General features: G+C 35.2%; 1 protein-coding gene and 1 long non-coding RNA gene across 3 annotated transcripts in view; one reads left to right on the top strand and one right to left on the bottom strand.

Annotated features, from left to right (window-relative positions):
- CLYBL (citrate lyase beta like) overlaps nucleotides 1–19,989 on the top strand; it is a 347,744-nt gene that overhangs the window by 302,833 nt on the left and 24,922 nt on the right. For both annotated transcript variants that reach the window (XM_003765767.4, XM_023500508.2), the window contains exons 3-7: nucleotides 3,800–3,988; nucleotides 7,682–7,783; nucleotides 9,763–9,856; nucleotides 11,595–11,762; nucleotides 16,683–16,807. In XM_003765767.4, coding sequence (XP_003765815.1) covers nucleotides 3,800–3,988; nucleotides 7,682–7,783; nucleotides 9,763–9,856; nucleotides 11,595–11,762; nucleotides 16,683–16,807 — 678 coding nt within the window. The remainder of the gene's footprint in view (nucleotides 1–3,799; nucleotides 3,989–7,681; nucleotides 7,784–9,762; nucleotides 9,857–11,594; nucleotides 11,763–16,682; nucleotides 16,808–19,989) is intronic.
- The window catches only part of LOC116422273, a 139,556-nt gene that overhangs the window by 20,497 nt on the left and 99,070 nt on the right, over nucleotides 1–19,989 (bottom strand). The gene's annotated exons all lie outside the window — the stretch shown is intronic.

Raw genomic sequence — 19,989 nt, forward strand, 5'->3', positions numbered from 1 at the left:
TTGGTTCCTCACTCAGACAGAGTCAAATATTACAGTGAGTTATATCTAAGGATGTGTTCATTAGCCACTGGTCCACCATGTAGCCAACCATAGCATGAAGGATCAATACAAGTTGAAACTTTAACACACATCAGTTTTTAGAATGTGTGTCTGGGAATAATCTATCGCATGTTCAATTCCATTTCTTTATTTTATGGTTCTCCGGGAGAAATTCTCATTATACATTAATACTGATTTATTATGGAATAGAACGTGCTGTTTGTTTAATGAGGTATTATTTGAAAGGATCTAATGTAACTATTTAATTCTATTATTCCATCTCTGCCAGTACTATAGCCCTGTTGTATCTTAAGGAAGCAGGTTTGTTCTGCATCTAATACTGTTTGACCAAATAGACTTCCATATAATGTCAAAATAATATAGTTTCTTTTGAACTCATTTTAATATTCCATTTTTGCCTCTAGAATATAAAACAAGCAGTTTCTGGTTTTGAATGATGATTGACTATCATTTAAAGGAAAAAAATTCCTTTCCCTTAATTTTTTAGAGACTGATTTGTGCTTTCATTTCCCTTTCCTACTTTCCCCAGGAAGCACTTACCTTGCAGTAATCCATCTGCATCAGCCATTCTGAGAAGCTGGTATCTATCAGTCTGCTCCATAGTTAGTAATACACCTAACAAGATCATAGTTGTGGGGCCATAAGGCCAATCATGAGAAGAGAAAAGAGAAAGAAATACGATCGTGAGATGTATGTATGTTTGGTGTGTTTATTTGTGTGGTGGGGACAAGAAAGAGAGGAAGAATGAGGGATGACAGAAATGGAAATGACTGTGTTTTTATAAGAGGAGAGAGAGAGAGAGAGAGAGAGAGAGAGAGAGAGAGAGAGAGAGAGAGAGAGAGAGAGGGATGGGATAAGAGAAAGGTGAGAAGAGACTGGAAGAAAGCAGAAGAGAGAGATTAAGAAAAAGAGAAAGGTGAGAAAGAATATAATTTTTTTTTCATTATCGAGCGGAATGTGGCTCGCTGGCTGAAACACCCAGAACTAAAACTTAATTGTTCTCAGAAACTGACTCTCTTTTCAACCCAACAGATGGCATGGGTGTGTTTGCTAGCACAGTAACATATTTCACCATTAAAATATCAAAAGAAAAAAATCCAACATGCTTGTTGGTTGGTGTAAATTCAGTGAAGTTGTTGGATATTTTGGGATACATACCAGAGGGATGCACACTTAGTTTATGTAAATTGCAACAAGCAACAGCCTGTTATTAAGGGTGTTGTGTGGAAATATACCTAAAAAGACAGAATTTCTTTTTTTTTTGAAAGGCCCAGGATGGTGGTGCAGAGAGATGGCTTGATTTTAATTCTGGGCCAAGGGGGGGAGAAAAAAAAGTCTAATAAAACGCTGAGTGTTCACTGTGCATTGTTATAACATGAAAAATACTAATCAGATTATGCCCGAAATTGGAATTGGGTCCTTCATTTACAGCCAATTTCACAAGGTCTGAATTTTCCTAAGTAGAGCAGAGTGTGCCGAAACCATGGCAATCTGACGTTAGTTAAAATCACAAATGGGTTTAAAGCATGAGCTTTGAACTAATCGTCCACTTCAAATCCAAGTGGAACCTCAAAACAGCTTAGAGAGCAGCTTTTGCTCCCTTCCAACAATAACAATTTAGCAAGTTGACATTGCCAGGAATCCCACATCACTGTGTCTACACATGCAAAGTAAAGTGGAGAAGTGAGACAATTATTCAGATGATTTGAGTTTTAAAAAACCTACTTTCACCTCTATGGTCCAGATAATTGCCCCAACCCTCCATTTCTCTCCATATAGACACAGCTTGAGTTTGACTTGCCGTAGTGAAAATTAGACCACTAAGTGGAAATATTTGCGACAGAGCACTGAGCCAGTTCAATGCAGTATACTGCACAGGTTTAAGCCATGGGCAGAAGGGAACCAACTCATGACAAGGGGATTTATGGAATTTTTCTCTACAGCCCTGCTGCTTTAGCAGTATTTTATTGAGTTAACCTCAGACCTGGTAGTTTTATCATAGGCATGCAAAGCTATATTTCATATATGGAATATTGATAATAGATATCAATATGTCATCAAGCATTTTAATGCTTACTCTGTGCCAGGTACTGTGTTAGGTGCTGGGGCTGCCCTCAAGGAGACTGTATTCCCTCAGAATACATACACATATAAGTTGATTTAAAATAGAGACAGAATTCAGAAATGGTAATGGACTAGGGGTGAGGGGGTGGAGGGAGGGAGATGGCCCTAGCAGCTGGGGGGTTGGGGGTGTTCATCAGGGAAAGCCTCATGTAGGAGGTAGCATTTGAGCTGAGCTTTGAAGGAAGCTGGGAATTCTAAAAGCAGAGGTGAGGAGGGAGCGCATTCATGTCTTATAGCTTTGGAAAGGCCCAAAGGATGGGGCAGGGCCGAGCCACAGGCCGTTTGATTCAAGTTTGTTAACCTTTCGCTTCATTATACCTTCCTTTTAGTTGGTAGAAACCATCCTTCACTACTGTCTGAACTTAGCCTAATTATTGGCAGCCCCAGCCCTGTAAATCAGGACACCACAAGCTGTCTTAAAGTGGTCTTAGAGCCCCTATTCTGATCTGACCTGACAACTGTAAGCTACTGTTTCCCCACACTGTTTAACTCAGGCCACATTTGGAAAGCTTCTCTACTTCCACTCACAGCCAGAAACCTACATCCGTCTGGTTTAAATCTACTGTCATGTATTGTCTCACTGATTAGTATTAGCCCGAATATGGCCTTGGATAATTCTTGCCTATTTCCCAGAGAAGGGGTGCTGTCCAGATAACTGCATATTGTTTAAATACACACAAACATTCATCAGGGGTAGGGGAGGCTTTAAAGTTTTATTAGTATCATAAAAACCCTTCCCAAATGAAACTACTTTTGATAAGTGTTCATTCCAACAATGAGAATTTGTTGAAGGCTGTTGGCAAGTTGGAGGAATTTGTTTTTGAAACTGAAATTGGCAGGAAGTAGCAAATCCAAAGCCTTCTTTCTCCTTGAAGCTTCCGTTCTTCCCCACCGCCTTTCCCCCCTCCCCAACTTCATCCTTTCTCGTCCTCCCCCACTACCACCCCTTGTCAAGCCGATTTTTTTAAAGTTTCATTTCTGATTTTTTTCCCCCAAGATAGAATTCACATTCTGAAGCAGTCTCTTTTGACTAGTGAGCAAAGTCTCTGTCAATTTCAAGGGAGAAGTATCTTTGCCTACCACTTCTCGGGAGTTCTTTGTGATAGGATTGCTTTCCAGCTGAATGGTTTGGAGCTTACCCTGTAGTCTGTGGTGTCAGATTCACACAAGCTTCTTTAAATTGAGTGGCAAGATTCTGCTCAGTTAAAAAGAGTGAGTAAAAAAATAAATAAAAGCAGGAAGGTGTATGTGGAAAAAAAAGTTTTAGCTCTTTTTATGTGAAAGTACATATGAATAGCCAGAATATCTTTGTTGCTACTAGATTTTAAATGAAAATGCCCCGTGTTTACTTCTATATTCATTCAACAAATATTTATTAAAGCATCGACTTTATAAAACTATTAATTCTGTATTAGGGGTTGTTGGGAAAGACTCTTAAAAGAAAGATACAACTACTTTAAAGCGTGTCTACTGTGTGTTATTTTAGTAGCCCTCAAAAATTATTGAAGGATATCCATAAGGAAAATGTCTAAATGTCACTCTTGTTTAGAAACGGATATATTTGCAGCCCAAAGGAAAAATAAATTTAAGAAATACCTTCTGTTCATGATTATAGGAGGAAGCAAGGCTGAGAATAGTGAAGACTCTCGAGGAGTTTGATTTGGGCCCTACTGAAAAGTGTGTAAGGATCAACGCAGTCTCTAGTGGTCTTGCTGAGAAAGATTTGGAGGTCCTGCTGCAATCCCAGGTCCTCCCTTCCAGCCTGATGCTGCCAAAGGTTGAAAATCCTGAAGAAATACGATGGGTGAGTAACTAATGATCTGCTACTATTGTTGCTTTAATGAAAGGCCCAAGACCTAATAAGAACTATTGATCAGTAGTAATACGACTACTTTTAGGCCACAGATTGTTAAAAGGCACCCATGCAGTGTAGCAAGAAGGAAGGGGGACACTTAACTAATGGGACTAAGAAGGCTTCCATTCCATTGAGATCCTCCCAATCTGAGCTTTTTTTTCCCCTCAAAGTTCTTTGTAGAACAGCTTCTGTGGCTCTAAGAAAGAAGCATTTAAAAAAAATAATAATAACCTTTCTGCTTTGTAATCAGATTTGTATTTGAGGGGAACACCTTTCAATAGCCCTCACAGTGGCAGCAGAGCAATTCCGGAAGCCGACTTGCCTGAGAATGTGGTCTTTTCTTGTACCCTGCCAGACCCTAACCCACTGCTACCACCTGAAAGGCCAGCTATGGAAACAGGCTTTACAAAGATTCACTAGGAATCATAGACAGCAAAAACACACAAGCCACATATGAAAAAATGAGCATAAAGAAGGGGAGGAAAAGGTCACTCCTCAGGGCAACTGGAGGAATAAACAGGAAGCTTTTAACTAGTGTTTTTAATTAGCACAGATATTATTTCCTGAACAGCTCTCTAGTGCTTCCCTTTTTAATTGCTGACAGGTGTGTTTGTATTTCATGACTGACTTTTTCAGCCAATAAAAACCTGAAATGTAAAATGGTTGGCATTTCAAATTACTTAAGAAAACTTTGAAATAGGCCTAATTATACTATAATTGTTTTAATTGTTAAAAGGGAGTCGATTTTATTTAGGAGGCTGCCCTAATTCTGTATTGTAGAAGGAAATCACACGTCATTGTGTGGCTCTCTCCTTGCAGAGAAGGGATGGAAAGGCAGGAGGCAAACTTGCTGGGTATTTCCATCCAGCACATCACATCTGTGAGGTGGGAGCTCATGGGACCCCAGCAATACACATTTCAAAGATAGACTACGTAGCAGAAGTCCCCCTCCCCTTTCGTAATACATCCAGAAATGCCACATTCTTCCTGAAGACCTCTATTCAGAGAACAAAAATTAATTAAAATCAACTGGAGTTGGCTTCTCGAGGGGTTTGCATCGAAGAAACTGAGAGATACAGGTTGTGGTTTATGGATGTAAGAAGGGCCTTCTTGCAACCAAGCATGTTCTAAATTGGAATGCAATCTGAAGGCAAGCCTCCTGTATGATACTACATTTATTATAAATTTCATTGATCTAAAACACACACACTTTTTCATTTTAATCTGAAAATATTTTTCCTTTCCCACTGGCCTAAGCCTTGACTTTAATAAATTAGACTGAAATTTAGATCATTTCGATTGTATTTTGTTTTTTTTTAAAAATAAGATAACCAGTTCAGAGAAGTGCTTTTGCTGTTTATTTTTTTTTCCCTCTCGTTTTTATTTATGTGCAGCATAAAACCTTGAGGCTGATGCACAACTAAAAGATGGGCTTACTTGTTTCCTTTTGTCTGAGAATCTCTTGCTTTCCTTTTGTCCCTAGTGTGGGTACTTGTTTGACTGGCATGGCTTATTGGACTATAACAAGCGTAACTCTCCCTCCTTTGTAATGGGACAATTCTCCCACAAATCCTGAACAGTGTGCATTCTTCCCAACACACTATTGGGTGTGCACTGGAATTGAAAGAATTGCTGAGGCCTGCTACTTCTTCTCCTCCCCAATCTCTTTGTGATTTTTCCCCCCTTCTTCTCCTCCCCCCACCCGGTCCCCTCCACCTCACTGAAATGAACACTTTACCAGGCCGGAAACATTTAATCGTCTCCTTTTGAAAAAATTAATTGAAACTTCTCCACTAGTTACCTTTTGTGTTAGTACTTAGAGCAATTTTTTAAGAAAGAGAAGGAGGTGGAAGAGGAGGATGGACAAGAATATTTAATTAAAAATGTCCCTTTTAACTTAAAAATAAATGGTATTATGAGAGGTTTTTTTTGTTGTTAAATGAGAATTTTTGCTTATTTTTAAACTAAACGATTTCTGTGATTAAAATTCCGCCCCAAATAATGGAGCATGGAACATTTCTCATTTTTTTAAACAATTCTTTTTTTTTTTTTTTTTTTTTTTAGCATTCAGGCATAGTTAACATTAACATCACAAATATTTTAGTACTCAATTTCCAGCGTTAGGTTAGACATGTGATTTAAATGGCTGTTTTCTCTTAATGTAAAGCCAGCATTTTTTTTTTTTTTAATCTATTTGAATTGAAGCTTATCCTGTTCATTCTTACTGTTTTCACTGAGTTATCCCTTTCACTTGAAAAGTTGGGAAAGATGATGCCTGAAGAAAATGAAGCGGAGTGGGGGTGGTGACAGGAGAGAGAGAGGACCCTGAAGGAGACTGGGAATAATTCTTCATTACTGAAAGCTGTGATTTATTTTAGCCTAATTGTAAAGTTACTGCAAATTGCTCAAAAGCTTTTTAAAGATCTCAGTGATTAGATTTTTTTTTTAGGAGGGGGGGTTGGGAAAGGAGGGGGGAAGCTATAAGGGGAAATAACACCTCTAATCCCGCTTCTGGTAAATAGGCTGCCAGCTTTTAAAATGAGTTTCCTTTCTATTAGTCAGAATATTATGCTAAGCCTTAAGCATTAGTTTTTTATGTTGCCATAGCAGCCTTTTTCCTGCAGGGTTGTGACCTGTGATGATTACAGTACAAAGCTTATAGGGTCTTGAAACCCCCTTTGAAGATGAAAAGTCTTTGATGGTTTATATTTATGCAAATCTCTTAGATATGATTTACCCAACTGAGACTGAATGGAGAGATGATTAAAATTCCCTTTTCCTTTGATATCCATTAATGGTTGAATATTCCTTAAATTTAAAACGGATATATATGCTATTTTTGTCTTTATTTACAAAAATATCTTTATCATACCTGTGATATTTTTTCATCTCCCTACAAATTATACGATCTAGATGAACATAATAGATTTATAATTTAGGAGTATTTTTCCCCTTTTGAAAGGGGGGTAAAAAAAAATCTGTGCAAGAGCTTTTGTATGTTTCCAGATGATAGATTTTGGAATTTGGGCTACCCCACTGGCAGCTCAGAGCTAGCTGTGAACTGGTCTCATGGAAAAAATTGGAAAGCTTTGGTCTTCAAAGAATTAAACTTCCTTTTTAAGGTCTTCCTAGGTAAGCTAAAAAATTATGAAGAAAAGCCTCTGAACAAAGGGTAATGGTGCTGTAATGAATAATATGGATGCCACTTAGAAGCTGCTGAACAGTTACAGTGATGTCAGTGTTGGGTATGAAACAAAAACAGAATAGCAGGTATAGCAATTGTTCATTGTTTTAAGGACCTAATGATTTGCATTTAACCAAGTGAGGGGGAAAGGTGTTAAGTAAATCTTTTTTGTAAGGAAATCATGAAAACTTCAGAATCTGAGTGTGTTGTAGTTCCAAATCCTAGGCCTCAAACTTGATACTTAGGGTTTTATCACTGGGGCTGAGAGTGGGTACTTTTTTTCCTCCGTTTTGTGTTTGTTTGGGGGTGGGGAGGAGGACCAAATAAGCCGGGAAGTGGTTGAGGGGAAGGGTTGCTCCCTCAGGTGAAAGATGACAGTGCTATTTGTATGTCTAAATTTCAACAACCGATAAATTGATTTTTATCTAATCACGGATGACATTTCTTCTGATTTTTAGTTTTCAGACAAATTTTTATTCCACTTAAAAGGCCGAACACTTATAGAACCAATGAACTTAATCCCTTTTGTGGAAACTGCCATGGGTTTGCTCAATTTTAAGGTAAGAAAATAATGATGTGATTGAAGAGTTAAGATTTTATAAGTCACCTGCAGAGAGCTTTCCTTTCACTAATCTGTTTTATCATTTTTAAAAACAATATTTTCCTGTTCGGAGGCACAAGCTAGGTAAACATTAATCACCATCTGTTAATTAGAACTGACAAAAACTGGTTGTGAGCATCTTAGAAAAAAACAAAGAGATTCATTAAGTGCAAAGGAAAAAACTTCTTTGGTAAAATTTTAAATATTTCAACAAAATGTCCCCTCCAGATACCATGTCTTTCCAGTAATGACTTTTGTCATCCATTTTTCTTGTAAATAAAATACAAACTTTGAATTACTATTAGATGCCTAAATTGATTAAGCAAACCTGGAAAATACTATTACCCACTTAACTTTTAAAATTCCTTTTTAAAAACATATTTTGACTGTGATATCTTCCAGAATGCTTTCACTGAATATGACCTATAGTATTTGTGATGCACATGGTAGAAATTAGACAAGTTAATATTTATGAGTGAGTCTTGACATGTGGTTTAGAGTGTCTTACATGTTATTTGCTATACTGGAACGGGTAAACATGCTCCAGCATATTATATCCCTGCATTATATCCTTGCATGCTGCAAGATGTCATAGATAAAAAAAATTTAAAGGAGAATTTTAAAAAGTTAAGTGGGTAACAACATTTCCCAGTTTTTAAATGAGAATTTTTAAAAGTTAAGTGGGTAACAACATTTCCCACTTTTGCTTAACCTATTTGGGCATGTGACAGTAATCCAAAAATATACAAAAAACTTCTAAAGATATCAGTAATCCTGTATGTTGCCTTATTAAATTATCTAAGCTATCTCATTCTCCCTCAAAAAGTAGGCATGTGTAAACGTGCCTAAAAACCCCTAATCAATTTAATGGATCTGTACACCTCTAATATAACATCCCTTTCTCTGAGTTTCTAGTTTAGGTTTCCATGGAAAGGGGTGAGGAAGGTGGGGAGGATTTTGGATTGGGGTAGAGAGCAAAAATCACTGTTGAAGAAGGAAAAAGGAAACTGAATGCCTGTTCAGGAGTGACCATGTACTTGAGAAAATACTCCCAAAGAAAAGTTGAGACCTATTCCAGGCTGGTGATCACGGTGTATTTATAACTAAACCACAAATTCTTACAGCCTGTCCTAGATCTCCCTGAATATAGTTAAAAGCATTACCCAAAAGGCACGGTCACCTTAAATATCAACATCCATCGACAGACACAATTTTAATTTTTTTTTTTATTTTCCTCAAGTAGACTAGCAACCTCCCTAACAACTGAAGAAGATAAAATGGGAATATATCAGGAAATAGACCAGATGTGATCTCTACCCATTTATTCATGTACATTTATATCACCATATATGTAGCATCACAACAAACATCAGAACCTGGGTTTGATAGAAAGCTTTTAAAGTATGTTTCTTACTGATACATCAGACACAACTTGTTGCACTTTCTAATTTCCTGCTCTGCGTTTGTGAATTGTATTGTCTCCCAAAAACAAGTACTAAAGAAATCTACTACTGAGATTAGTATGTCAGACTGGTGCCCAATACTTTAATTTGTTCTTAAATTCCCAAGCTGGCTCCTGAAAATGCTAATAGACAATTAGTCTCTTCAAGCAAGAGGATACGAGGAAATAATAAAAACCAGTTTCTAAGGCAGTCAAATTGAATTTGTTAAGATATTGCCCAAATGGTCTAAGTTAAAGAATGTGAATTTTGTAAAAGCACTAGCCTCAAATACAAGTCCTACATCTACACTAATTGTCCTGTATGTTATTGATAGTGTTGAATACTTTTCACACAGGGAGAGTTGGGGCTGTGTTATAGGGATGATTACAGCCAAAAGGTGTCAAGATTTAGATAGTGACATATTATCGTTATATCTCACCCTTTTCTCTGGTGCCAACATTTCTGTGAAAATTACTTTTGTTGTACTCTTTTAAAGGCTGTCTGCGAAGAAACATTGAAGACTGGATCTCGAGCTGGTCTTCATCTAGATGCAGTCGTTTTTGGAGGAGAGGATTTCCGGGCTAGCATAGGTTCTAAATCCTTGAAATACATATTAATTTTATATTTTTAAAATCCATAATTTTAAAAGTGTTGATATTCGGTATCCTTCTCTGGTTGTGGCCTTTGGTGAAGTAGTTTTTAAGTATATGCTAACATTCAAGATCTTTCTCCTCGATTTTTGCCCATGTATCCTAAAACTGTAGACTACTGCAGCACTACTATTATTATTATTTAAAAACAAAATAATGTAAAATAACTTTTCTTATGAAAATGGCTCTGTGAAGTTATACGGATTTATAGTTCATAATTTTAAGTTGATTCTCCATGCACAATTTAAAAATAATTTTTTCCTATATATTTAAAGACAATCTGTACTATGAATATTCAATTATCAGGTTATTTTTAAACATGGATAATTGTTGGTGATTTCAATTTCCCATGAAGTTTTGACTAGATCTGTTTAGTGTTTTCTAAAAGAAAATAGTGAATTAAAATCATTTTAAAATCTCAAATTTCCTCTAAAATATATTTTGTAACCCTTTGTATTTTAAATGCCTAAGATGATACCCTGTCTTTGAATTTTTAAAAATTTTGTTGATATATTTTATTCTTATCTCATATTCATTTCTAAGCATATCAAAGTCTTTTCCCCCCATCCAGTGAGCCATTAATTATACATACATTTCAAAAGAAAGTGGGAGGAAATATTTCAAACTAAGTAACTGACATATCAGCCATATCTAATAATATATTCAGTATTCCACATCCATAGTCCCCCACCTGCTGCAACAGCCTTCACTATTGTTTGTAGTCTCTTATAAACTGTAATTTTGAAGTAGATATGAACATTACTGGAAGAAATTATATACTCTTAGAAAATATAATATCACCAAAAACATTGTTTTCAGACTTACAATTAGAGCAGACACAAGTGATTGGACTATTCAGGCAGTTTCATAAACCACATCAAAATAGTGAACCTGGAGAGGTATAAAACAAAGTTTTATTTAATACTGTATCTGTATAGCCAGGTTGTACTATCAGGAAGTTCTGTGAACTTGAGAGAGAATGTCAGAAGTCAGTGACATCTGGTTTTTCTAAATCTTCTATCCAAATAAATTTAAGGATTTGATACAGAACATCACTTATGAAAGGATTTGCAAACAGAAGCCTGTCATTCTATTCTCAGAATTTTTAACTATTTCCTTAGATGGCTACAAGATCACCTGTGTAATACTATTGTTGATTTGACGGTTTTCAAAAATATATAATCAATAGAAGGAAGGAAAAATTTATCAAAAGTTATTTTTGGTCTGAAGTACCCTGATGTTATTATCTAAGACAAAAATATAATTTGTGTAACTTTTGTGTGTATATAATAAATACCTCAAGATAAATATGGGTATAATATATGCACATATTATATATATATGACAAAAAAATCTTAGTGCAGCTTTAAACTTTAATAGCTAAAATAGCTTTAAACTGCACCAAGACTTTTGGGACAAAGATAGACAGCTATACAGACAGATGGATAGAGGGAGAAAAAAAAAGATGAAAGAAAGAAAAAGAAAGAAGGGAGGGAGGGAGGGGAGAAGGAAGGAAGGAAGAAATGTTCCTCATGATTATGCTGTGGTTTAAGCCACCCTCTTTCACCCATTTTTAGATATCATTTTGGTAGTTGTAATTCCATGAAGAAAAACTGTATTTTAACAGTAAAGACTTAAAGTCAAACATTCTCCCATGTCTCTACTAATCCATTTTCAGGTGCAACAAGTAGTAAGGAAACTCAAGATATTCTCTATGCCCGGCAAAAGATTGTCGTTATAGCAAAAGCCTTTGGTCTACAAGCCATAGATCTTGTATATATCGACTTTCGAGATGAAGATGGACTCCGCAGGCAGTCAAGAGAGGGAGCCATCATGGGCTTTACTGGTATGGTATCCTGATCGTTTTGTTTTTGTTTTTTAATTTTCTTTCCTGATCATGTTTTTAAAGCTAAGTCTAATTTAATATGGTAGAAACTCAAGAAATGAAAAAAATGTAATCTTCTAAGAGAAATAAATACCCAAACAACTGTACTTTTCTCATGATTTGAAACATGGAAAAGCCACAATTGGGTGAAAAGCATCAATTGTATATATGTCAGGGAAGAATTTACATTATTTGTTGTTTATTAACTTTAAAAAAATCACTTGTCACATTTTTTCTTTTAAAATAGTTATTGACTTCTTTTGCCTCCCAAAAAATTTTTGACTCTTTTTTTTTTTTTTTTTTTTTTTAACCTGGGGAACTGTACTTGAGTACATTATTATTAGATAGGGGGAACAACATAGAGGGAAGTTTCTAAGTAAAAAAGGACTTAATCATTTTTAAAAGTTATTTTGGTGACATTTTCTGAGATTTGTTTTTCCCTGTGGCTTATTTTTTCCCCTCTTCCCACCCCTTTCTTCTCATCCCCCCACCTCTCAGTAAGTGTCTGTGCACCTGGCGACACCTACGGGTACTGGCAGGCAGCGAGACCAGCAGGCTCCTTGCAACTAAACCCTGTAATGCAGGCTGCTATCCAGTGATTGGTGTACCAGATCACTCAGACACTGCTATGAGCCAGGGTAGCAACCAAAGATTGTATTTTTGCAATAGAAATCTATTGTTTGACATATACACAATGGGATTCTATAACTTTTAAAAAGGAGGAAAAAAAGAAGGGAGAGAGAAAGAGAGAAAGAAAGAAGAGAAAAAGAAAGATAATTTAAGGGATGAAGGATAAACTCATATGTGGGTTTTCCTATACTTGTATTAAAAAGTAAAACATACTCAAACCTAAAGAAGACATCAAAATCTAAATTATTTTTTAAAAGTTTAGTTTAAAGGTTAATAAATATTATTGAAGGAAACTTTTGGAAAATGACACTGGATTAATAAGGTACCTTAGTGACTGATATTTTGATGCAAAAAAGAAAGAATTATTTTATATTTAAACCATGTTTTTTTTCTTTTTAAGATTCAAGTAAACCAGGTTTTTGTTTGTTTTTTAATTCATTTGACAGATCTCTTATTGATAACATCAAATATAGTCAAATTTCAAGTACTTTAATTCATTTTCACTAAATTGAATGCAAATTGTGAAGGCAAACAGTCATTCTATTGCATCGGCAATGTCACTGTTTTGTGGGTGGCCCTATTACACCTGTCTCTCTTCCTGATGGCTAGTTAAGATGAGGCCAAAATTGACAACTTTGGGAAAGATTTCACGCAGTCTGCCCAACAGACATCAATGTTGTAAACCTAAGATGTGTAGAGTTGGCTGCCAAGCAGCCAGATGTTGCTTTGAAATGGAAACTAATTCAATAAAAACAAAAAACAAACACGAAGTCTATAGTGGCCCGTGTCACTATAATTCATTATGACCTAGACTTGCTTCAGAGAGGCACCCTTTTTTTTGCTTATAGAAGCAGACAAACGAGTAAGGGACTAGATAATTCAGCCCCCCAAAGTTACTATGTTAAAAGAAATTAGATCCCAGATTCACTCTTGGAGAGCAAATTATTTCAGATGAAGTTTAAATAGCTACAGGGGGCATAGAATTCAATAGTATGAACTTGCAAGCCCCACAATTGCTTTCTTAGACTTCAGGACCTTGAAAATCAGAGAGAGGCAGAGAAACAGAGAGAGACAGAGAGACAGAGAGACAGAGAGACAGAGAGAGAGAGAGAGAGAGAGAGAGAGAGAGAGAGAGAGAAAGAAAGAAAGAAGAAAGGAAGAAAGAAGGAAAGAAGAAAGGAAGAAAAGAAGGAAGGAAGAGAGGAAGGAAGGAGAGAAGGAAGGGAGGGAGGGAGGAAGGAAGGAAGGAAAGGAGGGAGGAGGAAGGGAGGGAGGGAAGGAGGAAGAGAGGGAGGGAGGGAGGAAAGAAAGCATGGTATATTGTAGGGAGGCATGAGAAGGAAGTAGAAAAGGGGGGCAGAGGAATGAAGATGATGGTAGGAAGGGGAGGGAAGAATCAAGGCTATCTATATTCACATAGGTCAGTAGAGAGTAAAAATCAGTAACTTTTAATTCTAGAGGCCATTTACAAAAAGCACTTTTTTTTTAATGAAAAAAAAAAACCTTCCATATTCTTGCTAGCTTTCAGCTTGTCAATTAAGGATTTTATAATGATATTATCTTTTATAACACTTAGGGGTTATTTATGCCAGTCCTTAATTGCTTCATATTATCTTATCACTGAGAAATAAAATATCTAAAACAAGTAGTGCAAGTTTCTAAAATTCACTTTTTCACAGAAGAAAAGTATCCATGCATGAAAGTGGGGAGAGGGATCTCTCACCAGGTTGGATCCAGAGAGTTAAGGCTCTCACGTAACTTGCTTAAAACATGAGATTTTAAAATTATCTCTCCTTTAGAATTATTATTCCTGGACATAGACTGGGTGATAATGTCTCAGAACTGGATTGGGGTTTATTTTTATACTCTAAATTGTTTTGAGGAGTCAAAATCCATGGGGGTTGATTTTTAAGCTATGGCAGTGATCATTAAACTTAGAATATTTTCTGTCTAAAAGGCATTAAAACACCACCAACAAAAATTATACCACAAAAAAGTAAACCTTAGAATAAAGCTTGAACAGCTGACTTCGTCATTATAGTTTTTTCACTACTACATGCTGAGAAGAAAGATATAAATATGAAGCACTATAGGTTTTCTCCTTTTTTAAGTCTTTTGTAGAAGACAAAAATGACACCATCATACAGTTACCTAAAAGACTTGACAGGTATTGATTTAAAGCACGATATATCAAGTGGTACTGTAAAAAGGATTTCATGGTCATAAATTTTAATGTCTTCCAATTTTGCACCCTCTCAGTAACTTGTCAATAACAACACTTGAGTATAAAATATTTGCTTCATTCCTGCATGGCATTAAAGGCTATTATACAGTTGTTGGGATACATAAGACATAACCAAAGGGAAACTAAGACTATAAAATTCGTGTTAGATATTTACTGAAATTTACCTTCAAGTGTCACTGTTGATAGGGTTTGTCTGTTTCCAAATGTTTGAAATATCATTTTCATTTCCAAAATCCAGAGGCAAGTCTGAAAACTATTTGTTGGATGTTAGTTTTGTTATGCTTTATGTAGACTATACTTGTTCTTCAATTTGAAAAATCTAGAACAAATTGTTTCCATGAAATCTGGATCTTTAGATATCAATATGAATTATGTATACAAGTTTAAAATTCAATAGTAACTCTGAATGGAAAAATGAATGCCAATATGCAACTAGCTCCTGTTTCTAGTAATAGTGTCACAATTCGATTTTCAAAATAATTTTCAGCATATAATGTTGAAGAAATCTGACATCAAGAACTTTATTTCTTCCCAGAAATTATCTGAATGATTTCATGTTTATTTACTTTGTTCAGCTATTTTGCCCAAATTTTCTTTTATTAAAAGTCTTATAGTAATAAATGAGCAAGAAAGGGCGACTTAAGGTTATTTTAATTATATCATTTCAAAGATATCAAAGATTTCAAAGAAGCATACTTCTCCCACATGAAATGTTGAAATAAACATTTTTGATACAAATGTCATTCTTATTTTGATTCAAGTATAATGGCATTTGTGAAACCGATGTTTTGTGAAACATAAAGGATTGAAAATTATATTTACTAAATGCTAAAAGAAATGAGTGGCTAAAAAATAAATGGAAGAAATGTACCAAAATATCCTCACCAGTGTGAGTTGTTATTAATCATATATTCATTTTCAATTCATAAACATGACAAAGAATTTTGCCACATAATGAAATATAATAGCATCATTATTGTACCATTAAATTATGTCGCATTTTATTAATATGCTCTGATTGGCATCCCTATTTCCTTGGTCATTTGTTGAACTATTTTTAAAATGCCTATATCATTTCTATCATTTCCTTTGACAGTTTTGATCTTTGTTTTTATTTCTATCTATGAACAATTATAGTAAATATGAGCTGATGTCAATGTTTTCCTCATGGAGAAAAAAAGTTCCTTTTGAAGTATGGCATATGGCTGCCTGAGGAACAAATCAAATCCCTTAATTTGTCCAATCAAAAAGGGGAAATCTGGCTATTTTCTTGGTTTCTGTTGCCAGAATAATCTTTAGTAATTCTAAATTTGAATTATTTTTTTCTAAAATTGCACAATCTTGTTAAGCACTGTGCTCCAATTTACTTTCTTCTACAAAAGTGATTAAAATATTTCACTGAAAGAACTTTTTCTATTTCTTGTTGCAAAAGTATATAGTAAATGAAAGTGAATTATAGATTTGATTGTTGACAGCATCTAAGGTGAATTCCATTAGCCATTTTATTTCTTTGGGCTTTGTGGAAGTCAAAATGTAGCTTCTTAAACACATATAACTTGGGGGATTTCTGCAATATATAGAAATTACTCCTAAAATTTAATAAGAAGCATTTAATTGAGTTTCATTTCTATTTTAATTCAAAAAAAATCTGCAAACATCATGATTTAAAAGAATAGACAGATTTCAATTCCAATCGAAGCCCTGACTCAAAGCATTTTCCCTGGGTATATACCTGTAACTAGAAATAGGAAATTATCTGTGCTAGTTGAATAGAATTGTACTTCTATAGGGAAATAAATGCAATTTTTCCCATTGTTTTGTTTGTTCTTATTCTGAGTTCTAGAGAAAGCCTGTTTACTTCCTGGTCTTTTTTTCCCCAAGTACTAAAATAATTAGTTATTTAAGCTACAATCTATAAAGCATTCAGGATCCTCGAGTAGTTGAAACATTTTGTTTGAACATCTGTTTGTTGTTTCATGTTTCCAGTGTTATTAATCTTCTTTTAGGTAAGCAGGTGATCCACCCAAACCAAATTGCAGTGGTCCAAGAGCAGTTTTCTCCAACGAGTGAAAAAATTAAGTGGGCCGAAGAACTGATTTCAGCTTTTAAAGAACATCAACAATTAGGAAAGGTAATGGTCTCATTTAATACCTTAAATATAATAATATTTAAAAGGATATTTTAAAAGTATTGAATATAGTATTAAAATATGGAAAGGAAAGAAAAATAACTATTTAGCTGGGGTTTTTTTAAAGCACTATATTAAGTAATGATTTTCCAGGACATAATCCATAAGTGAAAAGTCTTCATGTAGTTGATTTTTTTTAAGTCACTCTCCCCATTTTCCTAAGCAGAATTTTAAAGTCCACTGAATCCATTTTTCCATATTGCATAAGAGATATTGCCAGCACTGGGGAAAAATAAAAGGCTCTTAGTTTAATGCACAGATATGAATGAAGGATGGGTATGAGAATAATTTGAAATTGAAACAAGAGCAAATAGTAATGAAATGAACACCGTTTGACTAAATGTTTCTTGTGGGAGAATAAATAAATTCCAACTTTTTTAATGTGAAAAACATCTCTTCAGAATTAGTCATTTAAAAGTGGGCGGTTTTATGTGCATTTGTACCAATTTCTGGACCTGAGATTTGGATAGAGTAGAAAGCAAATTAACACTGGAATATGGTTGTTCCTAATTTAGTGCATCATTGAGTCTCACGTTTCCTGCTCTGTGGGTTTCTGCTATGTAAATATTGCAGTGGTGATGCACAATCTGTCTCCACTTTGTGCCAGTAATACTTAAATTAGGTGTCGCCGGAAGGAAGATTTTATGCCAGTTGCAGCATTGTCAGTTAATTATCTTAAAGGTTATTTGCTATAATCCAGTTTGCCTCTTTTTTTTAGAGGAAAGAAAAAAGTTGCATCTGTAAATCTGTTTTTACTAGTTAATAGATAAAGCTGACCCTGGTACTTCTGAGGGATGAAGTTGTGGTATTGGCAATAGAAAATGGCTTAGCAAAGGAAAAACTCACTGAAAAATTTTTAAAGGACTAATTTTTAAGCAGACAGAAGATACTCTTTCTCTGTAACCCTTTTTCTTTTGTAGTGAAACTATAGCATGAATTTGACAAGCATCTCTTTTTGCTTTTATATTACCAGAACATAAGGCTTTAAAATTTGAGAGACTGAGGGAAGTGGGTGACAAACCAAAAACCTTCATTTTTCTGGTCTTATTGTCTGTCTCTCCTCCACTGCCATCCCTGGGATTCAGACACACACACACACACACACACACACACACACACACACACACTCACACACCCCACACACAACACACACTTTTTAAAATGCCAGGAGTTGAACTATACTAAAAATTGGAAAAACTAGCTTCAATCTGCCTCCCACCTCCTGGTTCTATGATAGGTAATAGCAATTTATTTTGAGATGGGAGACATCCATCTCTGGTTACCTGCTTGTGCTTCCTGGAGAACTATTTTTATTTTGGTAGTTAATTTGTTTTATTTCTGACTCTTATTCAGCTCCCCCAACCTTCATTCAGTCCCCATGAGGATCCAGTGTAGACTTGAATACACCCTGTAAAACTCATGCATGCAAAATAATTTTATCATTCTTTTGCTTATATATGCCTGCCTGTGCACACATGCACATTTGCAAAATGGGTTTCAGCATCACTAGTGCATACCTCATGCCAGTGCAGGAAAACTCATAGGGATAAATACTTTCTCCTGAAATAATAAGCTGGGGTAAGCTGTTGACCTTAAAAATGACAAAACCAGCAGATCCCCAATCTGGGCTTGCAATAAGTGCATCAACAGCCTGTATTTGTGTGGTGCTGGATGCCAAGGAATGGGGCCACCAGGCAAGAGAAGGAAAGACTGGGTAGTGGGAGAGGTGAACCGAAATTTCAGTTTTAGAAAAATAGAATCCAAGCTAGAAACATACTATTGAACTGGCATTTAAGCAACTCAAATGATGAAAATAACACTTTTCCTTTGTATTTGGAAAGTGCTGTTCCTGGGGAAAATTGTCCCAACCTGTTCAAGCTTTTCAATGATGGCAATGCTTGAATGTGAGAGATTCTAAAATGTTTTTAATCAGAAGCGCTATCTTGTTGGGGAATAAGCTTTCATAACAGTGTGGCGGGATCTATTTTCTTAGGGAAAAATCATAGAAATTAGAGTGGGGTGGAGAGGAGAAACAATTAGGTCATCTTTACCCTGCCCCGAAAGTGTAGGTTTATTCCTTACAGCACATTCTCTGGTTCTTTGTCCAGTCCAGGTTTGAATGACTCAAGTAATAGGGCTTCCAGTTGAGGCACAAGGCTATTTTATCCAGTTAGCTTTTTTTTTTTCATTTTGCCTATACATTGGTTAGTCACAAAAATTAGGTCTGTAGGTACGTGACTCTCCGTCTTGAGGGGATCTTAGGGTTTAAATAATGTGGGTTCAGTTTACAAAGACTTGTTATAAATAGGTTGTTCTATAGAAAATATTGCTCCTAGCCAACAGCTAATCTGTTTCATTTCAAAGGTGAATTACTAAAGAAAGAATAGGAAATCTGTTTTACTGAGTTAGTCTAGAACACAGATAACTTTCAAAGAAAGAAAAGCTGGGGAGTTGTGTCCTAGTGAAGTCTCACCCACCCACCCAAAAAATCCAACATCAAAAAAACAACAACAACAACAACAACAACAACAAAAAAAAAAAAACTTTTTCTTCCCTGCCAATGAAATTTTTTTCTGGTATTGCTTTGAAATGGAATCATCCTGATAAAGCAAAATAACTTGATTTCCTCTTCTCTTCTTCCTTCTCCCAACTCAAAATATATTATGCTCAAAAATCAGAATTATCTACAAAAATTACACTTTTGATGATGGTATTGTTTGTGTTTTCTTTCTAGTGTTATTAATCAAAATTGAAGGTTCTCTTTTCTCCTCTCCCCCACTGCCAAAAAAAAATAATAAAATCCTGGGACTCTGAATTATTAGAATTGAACAAATAAATTATTTTATTTCATCTGCTGTGATCACAAGATTTTTATTTTGTTTAACTTTTTAATTGAAGTTCTAAGCAAATAAAGTTTAATGTCCTCAGTTCAATCCTAGTGAACATTTTAAATTTAAAAATTATATTCAGCTCATATAATTTATAACAATTTGGCAGGTAGTTAGGGTAGTCTTTGTCTGGAACAAATCTGAACTTAGGCTACTTCAGGCTATTTACAGAATAAAATCCTTAGCACAGTCATACTCACAAGTAAGAATTAAGCACATCAATTGGCATTAAAGAAT

The sequence above is a fragment of the Sarcophilus harrisii genome, chromosome 3 (genome assembly GCF_902635505.1).
Source record: "Sarcophilus harrisii chromosome 3, mSarHar1.11, whole genome shotgun sequence".
Taxonomy (NCBI): domain Eukaryota; kingdom Metazoa; phylum Chordata; class Mammalia; order Dasyuromorphia; family Dasyuridae; genus Sarcophilus; species Sarcophilus harrisii.